The sequence below is a fragment of the Aureococcus anophagefferens genome (genome assembly GCF_000186865.1).
Source record: "Aureococcus anophagefferens unplaced genomic scaffold AURANscaffold_20, whole genome shotgun sequence".
In the NCBI taxonomy this organism is placed as follows: domain Eukaryota; class Pelagophyceae; order Pelagomonadales; family Pelagomonadaceae; genus Aureococcus; species Aureococcus anophagefferens.
In genome coordinates this window covers 598,348-614,349 of record NW_008705580.1, presented here as the reverse complement: position 1 = coordinate 614,349, position 16,002 = coordinate 598,348, and the positions used below count along the sequence as shown (strand labels likewise).

The window sequence follows — 16,002 nt, the reverse complement described above, 5'->3', positions numbered from 1 at the left end:
GGGGGGGGGGGGGGGGTTGCGGGGCGCACGCGGCTTCGCATCGAGAAGAAAGTGATCAATCAGTGGGCAGATGAGCGCGACTAGCGAGAGCGGCGAAGAACATGAACGTCGCTACCTATCGCCCAGGAGGGCACACCATATGGAAGGTGAGTCTGCTGGTGAACTTGTAGGAGTCTTTTGGTCCAGTCCTTATCGGTTTCTCTGATGTAATATTAGAGGCTGGTCATTTGTGAAGTATCGTCGAGTAACGACACACTCCACGAATAAAATAGCCTTCACAAATCTTGCTGTTGGAAAATCTGGCCGTTATAAAACATCTGTGTTGAATAATTTGCTGCGAGCTGTGACTGCTGGGATTGGCCGCCCGGGCTTAGACTGGTCTGTCCCATGGTATAGGGGGGGTGAGTGTAGTTAGGCTTCAGTGTGCCTGGAGGATGCATAGCACTAGGACGCATGGGCTGTGGTGCCGTGGAAAAGCCATCAAGGCCGGTGAAGGCTGCATGTTGAGCGTAGGCCAGCTTGTCTAGGCCTCGATTGCAAGTCGCTTGGGAATTTGAGAGGGGCGTTGATCCATTTAGTGAGAGTGAATCGAGAGAGCAAAGGGAACTCATGTTGTCTGCTGAAATTGTGGGCACGGCGGTGGCCTCCGCCAGTAGTACGGTCGGTTGTGGGCACGCCGAAAATTCACCGAAATCATCATTTGCAGGCGCCTGCGTCGTGAATCCTTCACCGAAAGGAAGCGCTGGTGATGCTTCGGGCTGCTGCAAGTAGGCGGGGAATTGAGGCTGCGTCGGTAACTGAGCCAATGGTGGCTGCTGAGATGCCATCGAGGTCGCTGGCTTTGACATCTGCTGCAGCTGCAGCGATTGTGGCGGCTGCGGCAACTGCATATGCGTATCAAAAGATGCAGCAAAAGGCTGATATTGACTCTCGCCTGATGTTCCTGGGTGGCCCTCAGAGTGAACGATTTCACCGCGTGGATCAAAGGCAGAGTCTTGGGCAGGTAATGCGCTGTGTGTGGCGCCCATATATGAATGTGATTCTAGCGCTTGTTCCGTGAAGAGATCTTGCATGGGTGCAGGATCGGACGTCGACGATGTATCGACCACTGTGCCTGATGTAGTATCAGACTTCAACTTGATGAGGGGCATTGTTCTAAGCTTGGGCCTGATTCGCAATGGAGCTGGATCGGTGGGTTCAATTATAGGCTCTGAGTCATATCGGCCAGAGGCGTCTGATGGAGAACTGCGGTCCGAGTAGCTAGCGCCGACGCTCAAGTCGCTCTTGTCAGAGTATCGGGTACTGCTGATATTGTTATCAGAGTACCCCCCGCCCGAGTTTAGATGGCCACGTAAAGGTGATCCCCCGCCCTGTCCACTGAATCTATTCCCGGAGCCATGCCCCACAAATTTATCTCGGAGCCGTTTCGCATTCTCCCTCGCCTCGCGAACTACGTCATTGTCAACGAGCAATTCTACGAGCTGCTTAGCTTTTTCTCGTACTCCCTGGCCCCGATCAAGCTTATCTTCGTAGTAATTAAAATCCTGTAGCTGGCGTACTCGAAACGAGTGGTCGCGAATTTCATCAACACAACGCTCACAGCCATTCTTGACCAGATATTCACAAAGCATCAAAGACTTGAAAACCTTACGCCAATTCCTGGGCGGCGAGTCAGCAGCCTCCCAGATGAGCTTGAATATTTTCTGAAACTTATCATACGAATACGTCTCTCTTGCGATATCGTTTAAAGTCGTGGACGATGCGCCCCAGTTCTTGTTATTCAACGCCTCAAACACTTTCCTCTCTGTTTCATCTCGCATTCCTCGTGCGTGGCCATACCTGTGTGCGAGTTAAAGTAGGTGTGAATCCTGTGACACGGTCATATACGCGTCCTCCGCCGCGTTTCGCACTTTGTCAAGGTACGCCAAATTCGCCATAATATTATGAATAGTTGCCCCGGGGTTGCTTGGTTTTCGACCTAGTTAGTTTTCGAAACTGGGTTGGATGAAGGTGCAGTTGGATGAAGCCTGAGGTGAAGTAGATAAGAGGCAGATCGGAAACACCCCCCCCCCCCGCCAGCGGCAGGCCTGCCAGGCGCACCCGGAAGTGCGCGGGCGGGTGGGTGGTGGGTACTTGTCCTCATTGCCTACTAAACTTCCCCCCTTGACCCCACTGGGGCTAGGGGTTCCTGGGGCTGATAGTGCCGTAGTAAACCCAGACCTACGAACCAACAGCGTCAGTGCAGAGTGATATCCGGAGCAGACTGACAGAAAAGATACGATGGATAATTGGATGCACATAAACTCCAACGACAAATTGAACATCTCGGCGTCGGTTGTCGTGAATGTTTGTGGCCAATATGCGTGAGGTAATCGTGTTGGTGTCAGTATACGGCACGTTGAATGCCATAGCATCAAGGTCCCACATCTGCACCTCGGCTGAAGCATCTGCCTTATGTTGCTCAAGTGCAGGACGTGAAAGTCTATTTGCCTCTTGTAAATTTTCAAGTGTTGGTAGTAAGCTGCGCAATAGACAAGAATGACGCAAGAACGGTATGCCAGACGCACTTTTGTAGTCTTCGAGAAAAATCAATGCTAAAAGATGTAGTTGCATGCTTCTCTTTTTGCATTGCACGGCTCTGACGCACCCTCCTCTGTGGAACTAGACTCAGCAAATATACCCAAAAAGCCACGCACCTTGATCTCATTCGCAAGATCACTTTGAATTGCTTCTGCGTAGAGGATATCGGGAGCATCGTAAAGCAGTCGTTGGTCCTGTACTGACATGAGATTCACAGGTCGAGACATTTGGACTGGACCAGGATTACATACGCACACATAACCACCACACGCAATGGGATTAGGCGGCTTGGTTGCAAAAAACGGACGCCAGAGTTCCCCATCGTTGAAGTTATAAGTGAGCAAGTGCAATGCTCTGATCCCTTGTAAATTGGCATGTATATTTTCGCCAGTGACAACGCAACCAATGTCTACAAGCGGGCACCGTCTATCAAGGGCATTAAATACGTGACCAGTGCATGCATTCCAAAGGAGAATCCCCGTGCCATCTAGAGCCGAGTACTGTTGTTGTCGTTGCATGACATAGACTGTATCACCTTCTGGTATACCGGATCCTATCACGAGAAAGATGTCCGAGCTGGAAGCAGGTACTTTGGCTTCTAGCTGAAGCCACCACACAAAATTGTGTAGAAGAATTCCATGCTCTTCCCAGTCTCCAGCGCCTATGTCGAGAAACTCTTGTGAAGTACACCAGACGTCGAGATTTGCGCAGCCAAAGGATTGCCAGTCGTCTAAAAATGGAATCAAACTCACAAATCGCGCGGCCCTGTAGGACGTGTCCACGCCTGGAGGCGGTTGTTGAGGTGTAAGGTAGCGGCAGATGAGCACAGCATCTCCTTGCATGTTGTTTCCAAAGACCTCGATTAACCGATTTTGAATGCGACTATCCACTGGTCGCTTTACAACATCACTTATGTTCTCGAGAAAAAGTCGCAGTTGTTGAACCCAGTTGACACCATAGCGAATAAGACCTTCTTCCTCCAGTGAGGACACCACCACGGGTAGTTTATCGGGTGCCGCTAACGGTGGGCGTAGAAAAATGGCGAGGTGTATGTATGAAATGACTGAATCCTGTTGAATAGTCCGCGTCTCTTGACCCACATGGAACTTGCTAGCATTGAGATGGATCGCTGGATTTCTCAAACGAAAAACACCCTCTAATAGCCCTTCGGCGCCCCCATTACAATACAGCGTTGTGAAAGGAATTTCCAGATCTCCCACAAATGATCGCCTAATGGTGATATCACCTGTCTCGTCGGAATTGTCATTCCTTTGGGGATTGGTTCGAACATGGCCCTCGACCGATCTTGCCGAAGCTGTCATTGTTTCTGAGAACAGACCCAATCTTAAAGTGTCGCTCACTTGCATGAGGTTTGTTGGGGAAAAGTCACCAAGGGGTGGGGTAAATGGTAGATCGAGAATCTCCTTCCACCGAGGTGTATGTCCCATGGCCAGCATGGTTCGACGGCGGTGTTCCTGGAAGGTAGCAGATACAAAACTCCCGGAATCCAACCATGCGCTACTTGCCTTTTGCCGGCTCGTTGCCGGTAAGTTTTTGAAGTCAGTCTGATCGCTCGTGGTATTTTCTAGGTCTAAAGGGCGGTGGTGTGCAGAGATTACTTGAACAAGAAGGGAGCAGTCGTTGACCAGAGGTACGATAGCCGACCTTCGCTGCCGTGGGGGCCTCAGCGATCGACGGCGGCGAGATGTAAATTCCAGAGCAACATCAACCAAGCCACGACTGCGCAATTGAGGCAGCGGGGTTCCTTCACTAACGAGCGCACCAAGGGGGAGTCGCATATTTGTCAGAGAGCGACTTCGTTCTGCGACGCAGTCTTGAACCCTCTGTACAAAGGCAAGCACGTGTTTTCCCGTTTTTTTGCCACTTCTTGCATTAAAATTCTCTGAAACACCCTTGGTAGTTTCATCCACATTTACTGCTCGTTTACTACGCTTGTCATTAGCAGCAATGCATCCTTGGAGCCGGGCGTCCGCGAAAGAAGCACCCTCAGAGGCTGGGATGGGCTCAGTAAAAAGCTTGGGTTGATTTGCTCTCAAGCGCAACAGGCGGTGTCGAAAACTAGAGCATTGATATGTGTGATCTTCAGACATGTCCCTAGAGGATGATTCATGTGAAGCATGAACATTGCTTTTTGGAGGAGAAAATCCTAATCTTAAGTTTGCACCATCAATGCGAAAGACGTGCATTAGATTCAAAATATTCATGGCACTAGCAATGACTCGAGTTAGTAAGGATGCATTCCTTGGGTCATTGGGATCAAAGGAGCTCGAGGAGCCACTTTTGCGAGTATACCGATATGAATTCTCAGAGACGTGCGAGTAGGGGTGTGATGCCTCAGCTGTTAACAACGAGCACCTATCACTATTCGAATGACTGGGCGCTTCCTTTGGCCTTGGGGGGAGATTTGGCATTTCGGCATATCCACCACTTGTCTGAGGGTCGGCCCACCCAAGGGCGCCCAATCGTGTGTCATTCGTTACCCATTGGAGAGAGACTAATGCTGATCCGGTCAGTTGGCGCTGGCGCACTTCGAAGATGGCCCCATTGCGTCGAACACGGGATGGTGGTATCGCACGCAGAAGCCGATTTTGTACATGAACATCATAACAGTTCCATCGTACAGCAACTATGACACCAGCTACCCAGGCACCGTCACTTCCATTTTGCTCCTGGCCAGTGATACGATGGAGAAGCCGCGTAGTATTGCTTCTATTGGAGACTAAGAACACTTCAACATCATCACCAATCACAAAATTCACATCCCATTTGACACGCGATGATGCAAATTGAATCCACTCGGTCACTGGCGCAAGGGAATAAGTCGTCGAGGCGTCGAAATCGGGAGACATTCCAGGGACAGGTACGAATATCGATGCGAGTTGTAAGTCAGCTATGACTCGCAGTTGCCAAAGTTGGATCTCAAATCGCACAGGTCGCTTTGAGACTCTCAGTCTAAGGGTCTGGTCCAGCTGAATTATAAACGCCGGCCACTCAATGGCTTGGGCTTGCATGGCATTAACCTGACGTCCATTGGCGACCAATTTTGCATAGAGGCGCTGTTGTCGGACACGACGACGACGCATAACCTCTTGGATTGGCAGAATTTTGTTGTCATCATACGTGAGCTCGGCGGTTGTGTATAATTTCAAAACAAAATCAGATGTTGAAATTAGGATGCGTTTATATTTCTTGAATAGAGATAGTATACAACTGTGTTCAAGTTTAGTCCTTGAGTGGCTGACAGAGTTATTCTTCTCAAAACAGGCATGAGTTGCTATCCAACCTAGCATGGCTTCAAACTTGTCCAGCAGCTCCACATTAGAAGGCAGCGGGTTTGTTGCTGAGTTAGGATGATGTGCACCGCGAACGTTAATGGCGACTAGTTTTGCTGGCGTTGAAGTAAACTGCTGGTGTTGACGCAAACCTTTGAGTTGATTCCATGTCGTGTAAAGGGCCTCAGCGAGTTGGACGGCACTTTGCTCCTCGGCTGCTAGCATGCTCAACGTCAAAATGCAGTCCATGCCTAATTTCTTGTTTAGTTTGGCCCCAGAACTTCCAGGGCACTGATCTGTCGATTGCTCGCACAATTTGGCTGTGCTGAGCAATGTTTGGAGTCTGAGCTTGAAATAGTTGCACTTTTGAGCTTTTAGATGGCGATGATATTCTCCATACAATAAACGCAATTGCGCATAGAGTCGATCCTCTGAGCTGAATAGGGGATGATCGAGAAGCGCAATGCGTTTGACTTGCAAGCTCAACTCGGCGAGAGGTGATGTGGCGAGGTGTTCAGCGATTCCGGGTTGTCGAACAATGAATTCAAGGTGGGAACATTTTTGTCTTAGTGAATTGTGTTCAGCAGAGTAGCATAGAGGAGGTCGCCGGTTATAATGCTCTAGTGGGTCAGTGCCGACTCTCAATGAACCTTCACAAAAAAATCGGTTATGGAAACTCTGTACAACTGAACTCTGAAAAGCATGATTGTCGCACTTAAAGTCATCCTCGTCCGCAAAGATTGTGGCAGCCTCGTAGACAATCCTACTACTCGCTTTTGCGCTGCCACTTTGAAGAATAGCACGTGCTTTGGGCGGAGGTACAGGTGTATACAGGCCAACATGTGATGTCCCCCAGAGGTGTGGTGATTTACAAAATAGCTCTAATTGGGGCTCTTGCTTGTTATCAGCACCTGTGACACCGACACAACCACACCAGTGTTTAACGGTTTTCAATAGTGTCTTGGTTGAAGGGATCAATCTGATCCATTTAAATACGTGCCCAAAAATCATCTTGTGCGCCCAAATATGGACGACTGAGTATAAATCACCCTCGCCTTGGGATATTGTAAAATCAACCAGCCCTTCGCGCTCCGCCTTCCCAAGAAGCATGGCATCTGCAAATAGGGAAGATAACAAGAAGACTCTGTGAGAAGACGGAACATGAACAAGCACACCGTCAACCTGGAGATCAATTACTTGTGGAACACTTGCATCGCCGGCTAAGTCCAAGCTAGCGTCGGACGTCAAATCGTCGTCGACGGCGCCGTCATGAAGTATTTGCTTATCTTGTTTGCGTTGTTTGAGTAGTGAGCGCGGGCCAATGCCGTCCGACCGCACGCCATTGCCGTGACGTATAGCTCGGCGCGCTTGCGTGCGCTGGACTAGATGCGCGCGCGCAAATCCGGGCTCCGAAGGCGATCCAGGCGGACTATCCATACAAAACCGTTAGGAAACGATACACTCGGCCTTTCGTATCGAATGGTTAGACGAGCCTTGTTGGGCACAAGGCAGGCGCCCCTGCAGTGTGATTAGCTCGATCGCGGGAAATTTTGCGGGGGGTATTCTCCGTATGCTGTTATAGTTGCGTCCCGCACTGTAATAGACGGAGAGTCTTCCTGGACCTTCACCCACTGTGCTTATCCTGCTACTACGGACTGTACCTTAACGTCAAGTTGATGTACGGGGCTTAGATTAATTACATAACTCGGGACTATGCTATCCTCCCTATGCCGCAGTGGGACGCTCATACTGGCCTATGCTGGCTATGCTAAGTCTGCCTTATACTGGCTATGCTCATGCTATACTATGCTGGTGCATCATACTAGCATACTCGGATTCTGACAATGATGGCTTTCGATAATACCGATTTGGCTAGTTCGCAGCGCTGCGGTAATACTCCGGTTCCCCGAGTCGGAATACTAGAGCTACCCAATCCGTAACCATTATTCCGCAGCGCCGGTTATGGTGAATTTGTTCAGTACTGGAACTAAAAAAAAAAAAGAATCGGTTGTTGATGACCAACAAGGAAACAGTGCGACACTGCGCAAGCCTACAAGCCTGAGCAAACAGGCCATGGCTAAGGAGATGGATGAATTGCCGCAGCTTCGCGACTACCCAGCCGCAAAGTGCGCCGATATTATCATTGCTCCTCCCGATATTAACATTGCTCCTCTTAGGCGGGAGGCTTTGTTTGAACAAAAGCTGGAGCTCTGTTCGCATGTCTTCAATTTTGAAGATGTGAGTGCATATACTAATCATTGTTTCAATTACTTTTTTACAGGCAGCATCATTGAAAAAAGAGAAGGAGATTAAGCGCCAGACACTTCTCGAACTGGTCGATTATGTCAACACATCTGCAGGTCAGAAAATCTTTACGGAGGCATCCATGCCTGTCAACCAATGCGTGAAAGATATCCGCTAGGAACTCTCACGTACCCAGTATAGGCAATTATGAATTGCGTTAGGGCGAATATTTGCCGGTCATTGCCACCACAAACCGAAGACTATGACCCAGAGGAAGACGAACCTGTTCTTGAACCGTCTTGGCCACATCTGCAAGTAGTATATGAATTCTTCTTACGGTTTATCGTTTCATCTGAGGTTAATGCGAAAGTCGCCAAGAAATACGTCGATGCAAACTTCTGTTATCGTGCGCAATCGCTGCCCGCAGAAGTTTTAGCATGATTAAGAAGTGTTTTTAGATTTTGATTAGGTCTTATTGAATTATTTGACTCAGAAGATCCGCGTGAACGTGATTATTTGAAGACGATTTTACACCGGATCTATGGCAAGTTCATGAGCCATAGATCATTCATACGCAAGACTATATCAAATGTATTCTACCGTTTCGTTTATGAGACTGAACGGCATAACGGTGTTGGTGAGCTCCTGGAAATTCTGGGATCTATCATCAACGGCTTTGCAATCCCCCTGAAAAGAGAGCATCTCCAATTTCTCCAATGCGCACTGATCCCACTTCATATTCCCAAATGTGTTACGTTGTATCATCAGCAATTGTCCTATTGCGTGATCCAATTTGTTGAGAAGGACCCTGATACAGCTGTCCCAATCCTGAACGGCCTCATCCGGTATTGGCCCTGGTCTTCCTCGGCCAAACAGGTGCTTGTCATGAATGAGCTCGAAGAGATATTGGAGCTGCTTGGCCACGAGCCACTGCTCCTTGTGCGTGATGCTCTCTTCGAGCTGGTGAATTTCACAGTTAAAGTTACTTCGAGACTTTTCCAAAAAGAATCCGATGCAATATCCCCTGCGCAGATTCGCAAGTGTCTATCATCTGAGCACTTTCAGGTTTTTTGAAACTGTCCTATTTATCCAGATGTGAGCATCAGATATGCCTGAAAGCGTCAGAATTGTAGGTCACAGAAAGGACCTTATTTTTGTGGAATAATGACCAGCTGATTAATCATGGATGTCTATCGAAGCAGCATGCCCCGACGCTTTTACCAATCATATACACTGCTCTGGTGGAAAAATCAGAAAAGCACTGGAATGCTACCGTGGAGGGGCTTGCTCGGATTTCAGCGTGTAATGACGTGCCCCTTGTTACGGATATTTCATAGGCAACCAATGTACTGAAGGTCTACCAAGACTTTGATATGAAGACTTACAATACCTGCAAGGAGCGTGCTGAAGAAGAAGCCGCCACAAAGGTCCAAACTGAAGCCACAACGCAAGCACGTTGGGAGCAGATTTTTGCAATTGCCAAAATTGCGCGCGTTTAGTCACTGGCCTTGGGATGCATCTGGCGACCGTGATCCGCAATCGCGAGCCCTTGATAGTGCGAAGGCTCCACGTCGGGCGGACGGACGGTCCTTAGACAACACGCCCGAGGGCCGCCTGGGGGTTCAACGCAGGATATTCGGCGCCTTCTAGTTTGGGCCCCTCCCACTCCGAACGCGGGAAATTCGACGCTTTCTGGTTTGGGCCCCACCCGCCCCCCCAGCGCCTGAGTAAAGCCCCCAGCTGCCGACCCAAAATTCTCGGGCGCGTTTCGGGTTCCTTGGGGCAGAGACGAGATCGACAGCTGAAGTTAGGTTGCTGAGGTAACCGGTGCTCGGCTAGATTTTAAAACCCGTCGAGCGGCGCGTCTCTATGCGTGTCCCGCGCTCGCCCGTCCGAGTTCATCGAAGGGTATACTCTACCGGCCTCCAGCGCCCTAGAAGGTAACGTGCAGTAAAGTTGAAGTAAACATAGCGCGGATTTTCGACGTTTGCGCGTGTTTTAAGAAGCCCGAAGCCCGCGCGGAACTGGCGGGCGGCGCAGATCCCCGACGAAGGTAAACGAGGCGCGATGAACTCATCATGCAATTTGCCGACATCGCGGTCGACGAGGGACCTCTCTGACGCGATGGGAGGCGAAGGCAGCGGCGTCAAGCGCGGCGCGTCGCGCGGCCCCTACCAGAAGAAGGCGAAACCTGACAACACGGCCCCAGTCCGAACGCCTTGGCAGATCGCGGAGGACGAGAAGGCCGAGCGGAAACGCAAACGCGAGCTCAAGGAAGCGCAGGAAGCGAAGGAGCAGGAGGAACGTGACCTCGCGGCCGCGGCGTCGGCGCGCGTCGCGGGCCCGCCGCCGGCAGCCGTCGCGCTTCCACCGGGCGTCGCCGGCGGCGTGAGCGCGGGGATCGTGCAGGCGCTGGGAAACGGCGGCGCGGACGTCGACTGGTTGGCGAAGCAGTTCGCGGGCGTCTTCACCACGCAGCTGCACACGCAGTTCAGCGCGGAGATGGAGTCCATGCAGAAGTTGTGCCGCGCGGCCTACGCCGAGCAGGCCGAGAGCGTCCGGCGCGAATACCAGGGCCAGCTCGCGGAGATGGAGCGCGTCGCGCGGGACGCGCGGTCGGCCGCCGACGCGCTCGAGACCCAGGTCGCGGCGGCCAATGACGCCGTGGCCGGGCGCGCCGCGCTGCGCGGCCTCGAGGCCCACGCCAAGCACACCTGCGTCACGCCCGACGGCCGCGTCTTCTGCTACACGTGCTCGAAGCACTGGAAGGAGGTCGCCCTCGACGGCCGCTCGACGGGGAGCAAGTGGCTCAAGGGCGCGTCCAACCCGCTGCGCGACACGGACGACGCGAAGGCGCTACGGGCGGCCGCCGCGTCGCACTTCGGCGGCGACGGCCGGGACGTCTGCACGCTCCACAAGCGATGCGTCGAGCGCGAGGAGGACTCGACGCGGCAGACGGTCCTCAACGCGGTCTTTAGCGCCCAGGAGCTCCGCGAGGAGAAGGCCATGGCGAACCTCTTTCGCATCGTCCTCTCCATGGCGAAGCGCCACGATGCGCTGCAGACCTACGAGTCTTCCGTGGACCTCGCGGACCTCAACGGCGTGGAGGTGGGCCAGCGGGAGCACTCGCGCTTCACGGCGCGCTCCATGGCTCGCGTCGCCGCGGCCAAGGGCCGGAGCCAGGTCAAGGTCTTCCTCGAGCGTGCGCATCAACCCGTTGATGAGCTGCCGCATGGCCTCGGCTGGGCTGGCCGGCGCCGGTGCGGTGCGGATGGCGACGTATAAGCGGTCGGGGGACGGGTGGTCCCGCCAACGCATGCCCTGGAGCATTCTAAGCGTTGCGGCGCCGCCGTCCTTGCACTGCGTGTAGCGCTCGATGAGCTCGAAGAAGGCCCGTTTCGCCGAGTTGTGCTCGAGCAGTTCGATCGAGGCGAGCTGCTGCGCGACGCCGGCCGTCTTGGACGAGACGAGGTACAAGAGGTGCGACTCGAAGATGGCGCCTTGGTCCTCCTCGAGGCCGTTGACGTACGTGTCGTAGTCGCCGGACCGGGGCGTGGCGAAGGTCGGTTTCGTCGCCTTGACGAGGACGCGCAGGAGCGGCTGCACCTGGCTCATCTTCTGCAGGAATATGATGAACTGCTGTGTGTTGTGCGCCCGATCTTTTGATGTGGGATTGAACGGGGCGACGTCGCGGTATTGTCGCCGGAACTCTTCGTCGACGGTCGCCATCGCTGGGCGACGTGGAGTAGGTTGAGGGCGCACTTCAGGCCCTGGAGCTGTTGGGGCTCTTCCGCGCGGCGCAGCCGCTGGCGGGGTGGATGGGGCGGGCGCTGGGGCCGCGATGATCCCGCGCGCAGAGCGCGCGCTGCCGCGCGGTCGGCGCGCGGCGGAGCGGCGGCGGCTGTGGCGCCGCGCTCTTGTTGTAGCGCTGCGTGTGCAGGCTCTGCGTGATGTGCAGGTATGTGTAGGTAGCAGGTTAGCTTCACAGGTAGTAGCGCTGTGGGAGCATGACCCAAATGAGGTGAACCATAGCACTGGCGTTATAGGCTAGGTTAAGGAGGAGGAGGATACGGGGGATTGGTATCCTAGGGGATGACGCTGGGGGAATTGGGTCATCTGGGTCGGCAGCACCGCTTCTCGGGTAATTGCTCGTGACCTAGAGCTGGGTCAGCTCGAGGGACTTGGGATTATCGAATATTACGGCGTCGGCTGTAGTGGTGGCCTCCCACCTCTAGTCATTTTCCCATCGAGGCGTCGAATGCTGGTCACCGGTTTCTTATTGGTCCATCCAGTGCGAAAAACAAACCCTTGAAACGAAAGGATCCTGGGGTTTTGTATCTTGAAGTGCGGCAGCGTCGTACATTTTGAGACACTCGGGCGTGAGGATCGTTTCAAGAAAAGTATTCGCGACAAGTTGACTTTCAACCCGCACTAGACCCGCGCGCGCGCGCGCGGCAAATTTTCAGGAGGTGTAGTACACGTCCCTCCGGCCGCTAACTAGATTTCGTGAGTTGGCTTGTGTCAGTTTGTTTAACTTCCCATTAGTACAGGGGGCAGAACCTCGCCCAGAAACCCCCTTGCGCCGGACGGGACCCCAAGGAACCCGAAACGCCACCGACAATTTTGGGTCGGCAGCTGCGGGCTTTGCTCAGGCGCCGGGGGGGGGGGGGGGTTCCAAACTAGAAAGCGTCGAATTTCCCGCGTTCGGGCCCCGGGCGGGCCCAAAACTAGAAAGCGCCATATTTCCCGCATTCAAAGGACCCCTGTGTTCGAGCATTGCCGAGTTTAGTTCTGGTCGCTCAGATAATGCCGGGTAGAGACAGTTTGGATGAGCTTGGTTAGGGCCCACCCCACCTGCAGCCCGACTCGTCGGACCCTGTTTCAGGAAGGCAGGCTCCGTTCACGGTCGTCCCGGTGGGGAGGAGTGACGTCGGCTGCTTGCGGACGCTCGGTCCTACTTGCGGACCGGAAAAGCCAACATCCCTGCGTCCCTTGTTTGCTTTGATTTGGGCTTGCTTGCTATTCTCCCTTGAGTTTCCCTTTGCATCTACGCCGGCCCTCGATCCAGCTGAACTGGGAATCGACTTCGATGTCGCAGAATACTATTTGTCACTTGGACGAAGAAAAAAGCTGTGATGCGCACTAGCTGGCGAGCGTACGAAGGCGGGGGAAATCTACTAAATCAACATCATGATATAAGCTAGTGGGTGGCGATATTATTGCAGATACACAGCCTTTGGCCATGTTGATTTCACATGCTTCCGTGATATCACCATCGTATGAGCTATCACCAGTTATGTCAACAAGGCTGGTCATGAAGCTGGAGGTCCCATCATGAGTTTTGCGCACTTGGACAAATACAGTTGCGGGACCCCAGCCTAAGGAAGGTGGCTTATTCGATTTCTATGTCTTGGTATCTGATGCTCACTCATGCAGTAGCGTTTCCTCTCAAGGATGTCGAATGCGCTAGAATTCAAACGCTTTGTAAATGAAATAAAGATGGAGCCGGGCTTGAGTCTTTCTGCCTGTCTGGTCATAGCCAACATAAGCTCATCCCCAAAGCAAGTGGAGTTTGCAAAAACAACGTCTCCATCGGACCAGTCTACATGCAAGAATGACGCGCATTGTAAGTAGACCCTCTGGGATGTATTCAAGTCCAGCATCGGAGCAATTTTTTCGCTGAATTCACTCGCAACTGAGTGTGCGGCAGTGTGGAGACCCGCAAGAACCTCGACACCACAACAGCAGTCAAAGTCGCGAAGCAGCCTATACCGGGATCACTTTAAATCTGGGCAGTACTGAGTTTCCATGTTGGCTCGCCGCGCAATGAAGAGTGCCTTCGAAGAGCCACTGCCGAGGTCATAAAATTTAGTTCCTTTGCCTGGGTTTATCTTACGAATGACGCGAGCAAAGTACCTGGCGCACTTTCAATAGATATCGACGCAGGGCGCGTGACGCACTTAAAGTCGACTTCTCCATATATAAGCGATTTCTCGTCCTCGAGGTCGTTGGCTTCGCGCTCAGTCTTACTAAGGGATTTTGCCACATCTAGAGAGCACCGTTCGAAAAGCTTAGTGTATAGGACATGGGCCTCGTCCTGGATGACGTCATGGATAACATCAATGGGCGTGGCATTGGGCAAATTACTCCTAGAATCCAAGATTTGCGCAAGGTTCAGCAACCTTTCATCTCGACGCAAAATAACTTCTTTGAGATGTGCATTTGCATTACTTGTGAGGACTTGATCATTGGTAAACAGCACACTCAAAAGGTATAGCCTTGTTGGATCGGCCTCCATACGTCGTATATATCGTATATAAAGTTTATTTTAGCCGCCCGCTCCCAGTTTCAGTAATAAGGCCGGAAGTTAAATTTTTTTATCGTTTGCTCCCGGCAAACCAATTGTCCGAGTCCAAGAGTTAGATTCTCGTGCATGTATTTGGATATGCAACGTCCGAAGCGCGCGCTCGCGCGAGTATGATCATTGAGCGGTGCTCATGGCCCTGCAGCGCCGCCGGAACGCGGAACTGTGCAACGATCCCAGTGACTTCGAGGTCCGCATTCGCTGGCGAAGCAGCGTCGTCCCCACGGTACGCTATACTAGTAGGTCAATTAAGAGGGCTTCTGTGTATATACTGGTAGTTTTGACCCCGCAGTGTCGCTCTCCAGCGCTCCCCGAGGCGATTCGGCGGCCGTCACCATCGCCCGGGGGCGTACAAGACGTCGCCGCAGCCGGTGACGCTCGAACCTCGATGCGCGGCGCCGCGACGCGCCCTGGGCCCGCAGCAGCTGAGATCGTTCGCACGCGGCCCCGCGCGGATCCCGGCCGCCCCTCGACCAGGAAGCCCACGACGTCGCCCGCGTGGCCGGTGCGTAGCGCGTTGCAGATCCAGTGCGTCGCCGGGGGCCTCGTGGACCCGCGTTAACGCGTCGGCGAGGAAAATCGTCTCCGGTCGCGCAACGTCTCCGATCGCGTCCGCGCAGCACCTCGACGGCCCGAGCGACGTACCGCTGCAACGATGCCTTCGGTGATGTTATGCCTCGGCCTGGGCCAGCCGACGTGCTGCAGCGCAGCGATGCGAACTCCGCAGATACCAAATCATTATCTCGTCGCGAGGCGCCCGGTTTCGTGGCCCCCGCCGCGTTCCGCGCCGTCGGCGCGACGCGGCGAGCTTTTGCGGGGAGTTGTAGTACGCGAACGGCCGCAGGGAAGTCACTGCGCTGAAATCATGCTTCGCCTGCCGATAACGCCTGCTATTGAATTCATCGATTCCCGATGCGATCGGCTCGAACGGCCTCTGAAAGTATCCTGGTCATTTTAAATTGTTATCTGTTAAACTGACACCGCTCGGCGAGTGCTCCGTGTTTAAAACAATGCATTCTTCGGCGGGTCGACCGATTTCGACGGCGATGTCACGGCAAATGATTGGGACCCGTGGAAATTTAACTTCGTCTATGGGAACTACCGCGGCGCAGGGCGTTGCTCTTGGGACAACTGTAAATGTGTCTGACAGGCCTGTGACACAGCAGGGGATGCGAGGGATGAAGACAGCTCAAGGGCCAGCGAGACAGGTCCAGGACTCTTCCTATTACGTCGGAATCCTAAGAAGTAAAGTAAGATTTGCCTCGAGTCTCTTTGTTGACTAGATCACCACAGGTCACAGAACTGACAAATGAAATCCACGCATTACAAACGGAGCACAAACACCACGAAAGATCTATGAATGAGTACGGCGGGCTTCAAAAACGCCATGAGATTCTGCTCAACGAAGTCCGTGCTCTCGAGGGCACATTAGCGGACTACAATCTAGCCATGGACAAGGCTCGCGTAAGCACGCCCCCGTGTCACACCGTCTCTAGTGGGCCCTAGCGCTACGTTCACACA

At 53.1% G+C, this 16,002-nt stretch overlaps 5 protein-coding genes across 5 annotated transcripts; 2 read left to right on the top strand and 3 right to left on the bottom strand.

Moving 5' to 3' along the window:
- Window positions 1-1,409: 1,409 nt before the first annotated feature.
- Window positions 1,410-1,820, bottom strand: AURANDRAFT_30389 (hypothetical protein; the record flags this gene model as incomplete). The annotated part of the gene is made up of 1 exon (XM_009041318.1): window positions 1,410-1,820. A coding segment is annotated over one exon (411 nt), but the record flags the coding sequence as incomplete, so codon positions are not given.
- Window positions 1,821-1,968: 148 nt separating this feature from the next.
- On the bottom strand, window positions 1,969-7,486 carry AURANDRAFT_72175 (hypothetical protein; the record flags this gene model as incomplete). Its single annotated transcript, XM_009041317.1, has 5 exons — window positions 1,969-2,220; window positions 2,269-2,521; window positions 2,644-4,171; window positions 4,364-6,523; window positions 6,566-7,486. 5 exons carry the CDS (start codon window positions 7,308-7,310, stop codon window positions 2,179-2,181), a joined length of 4,728 nt encoding a protein of 1,575 aa, XP_009039565.1.
- A 325-nt stretch (window positions 7,487-7,811) lies between these two features.
- On the top strand, window positions 7,812-9,868 carry AURANDRAFT_54534 (hypothetical protein; the record flags this gene model as incomplete). Its single annotated transcript, XM_009041343.1, has 7 exons — window positions 7,812-7,999; window positions 8,051-8,111; window positions 8,155-8,265; window positions 8,319-8,523; window positions 8,587-9,182; window positions 9,251-9,403; window positions 9,455-9,868. The coding sequence occupies 7 exons, from the start codon at window positions 7,836-7,838 to the stop codon at window positions 9,614-9,616; spliced, it is 1,452 nt and encodes a 483-aa protein (XP_009039591.1).
- Window positions 9,869-10,241: 373 nt separating this feature from the next.
- On the top strand, window positions 10,242-11,783 carry AURANDRAFT_66215 (hypothetical protein; the record flags this gene model as incomplete). The annotated part of the gene is made up of 2 exons (XM_009041344.1): window positions 10,242-11,382; window positions 11,488-11,783. 2 exons carry the CDS (start codon window positions 10,242-10,244, stop codon window positions 11,781-11,783), a joined length of 1,437 nt encoding a protein of 478 aa, XP_009039592.1.
- A 1,104-nt stretch (window positions 11,784-12,887) lies between these two features.
- AURANDRAFT_72173 (hypothetical protein) lies at window positions 12,888-14,443 on the bottom strand (the record flags this gene model as incomplete). Its single annotated transcript, XM_009041316.1, has 4 exons — window positions 12,888-13,495; window positions 13,546-13,883; window positions 13,917-14,033; window positions 14,078-14,443. The coding sequence occupies 4 exons, from the start codon at window positions 14,413-14,415 to the stop codon at window positions 13,260-13,262; spliced, it is 1,029 nt and encodes a 342-aa protein (XP_009039564.1).
- Between the last annotated feature and the right edge of the window lie 1,559 nt (window positions 14,444-16,002).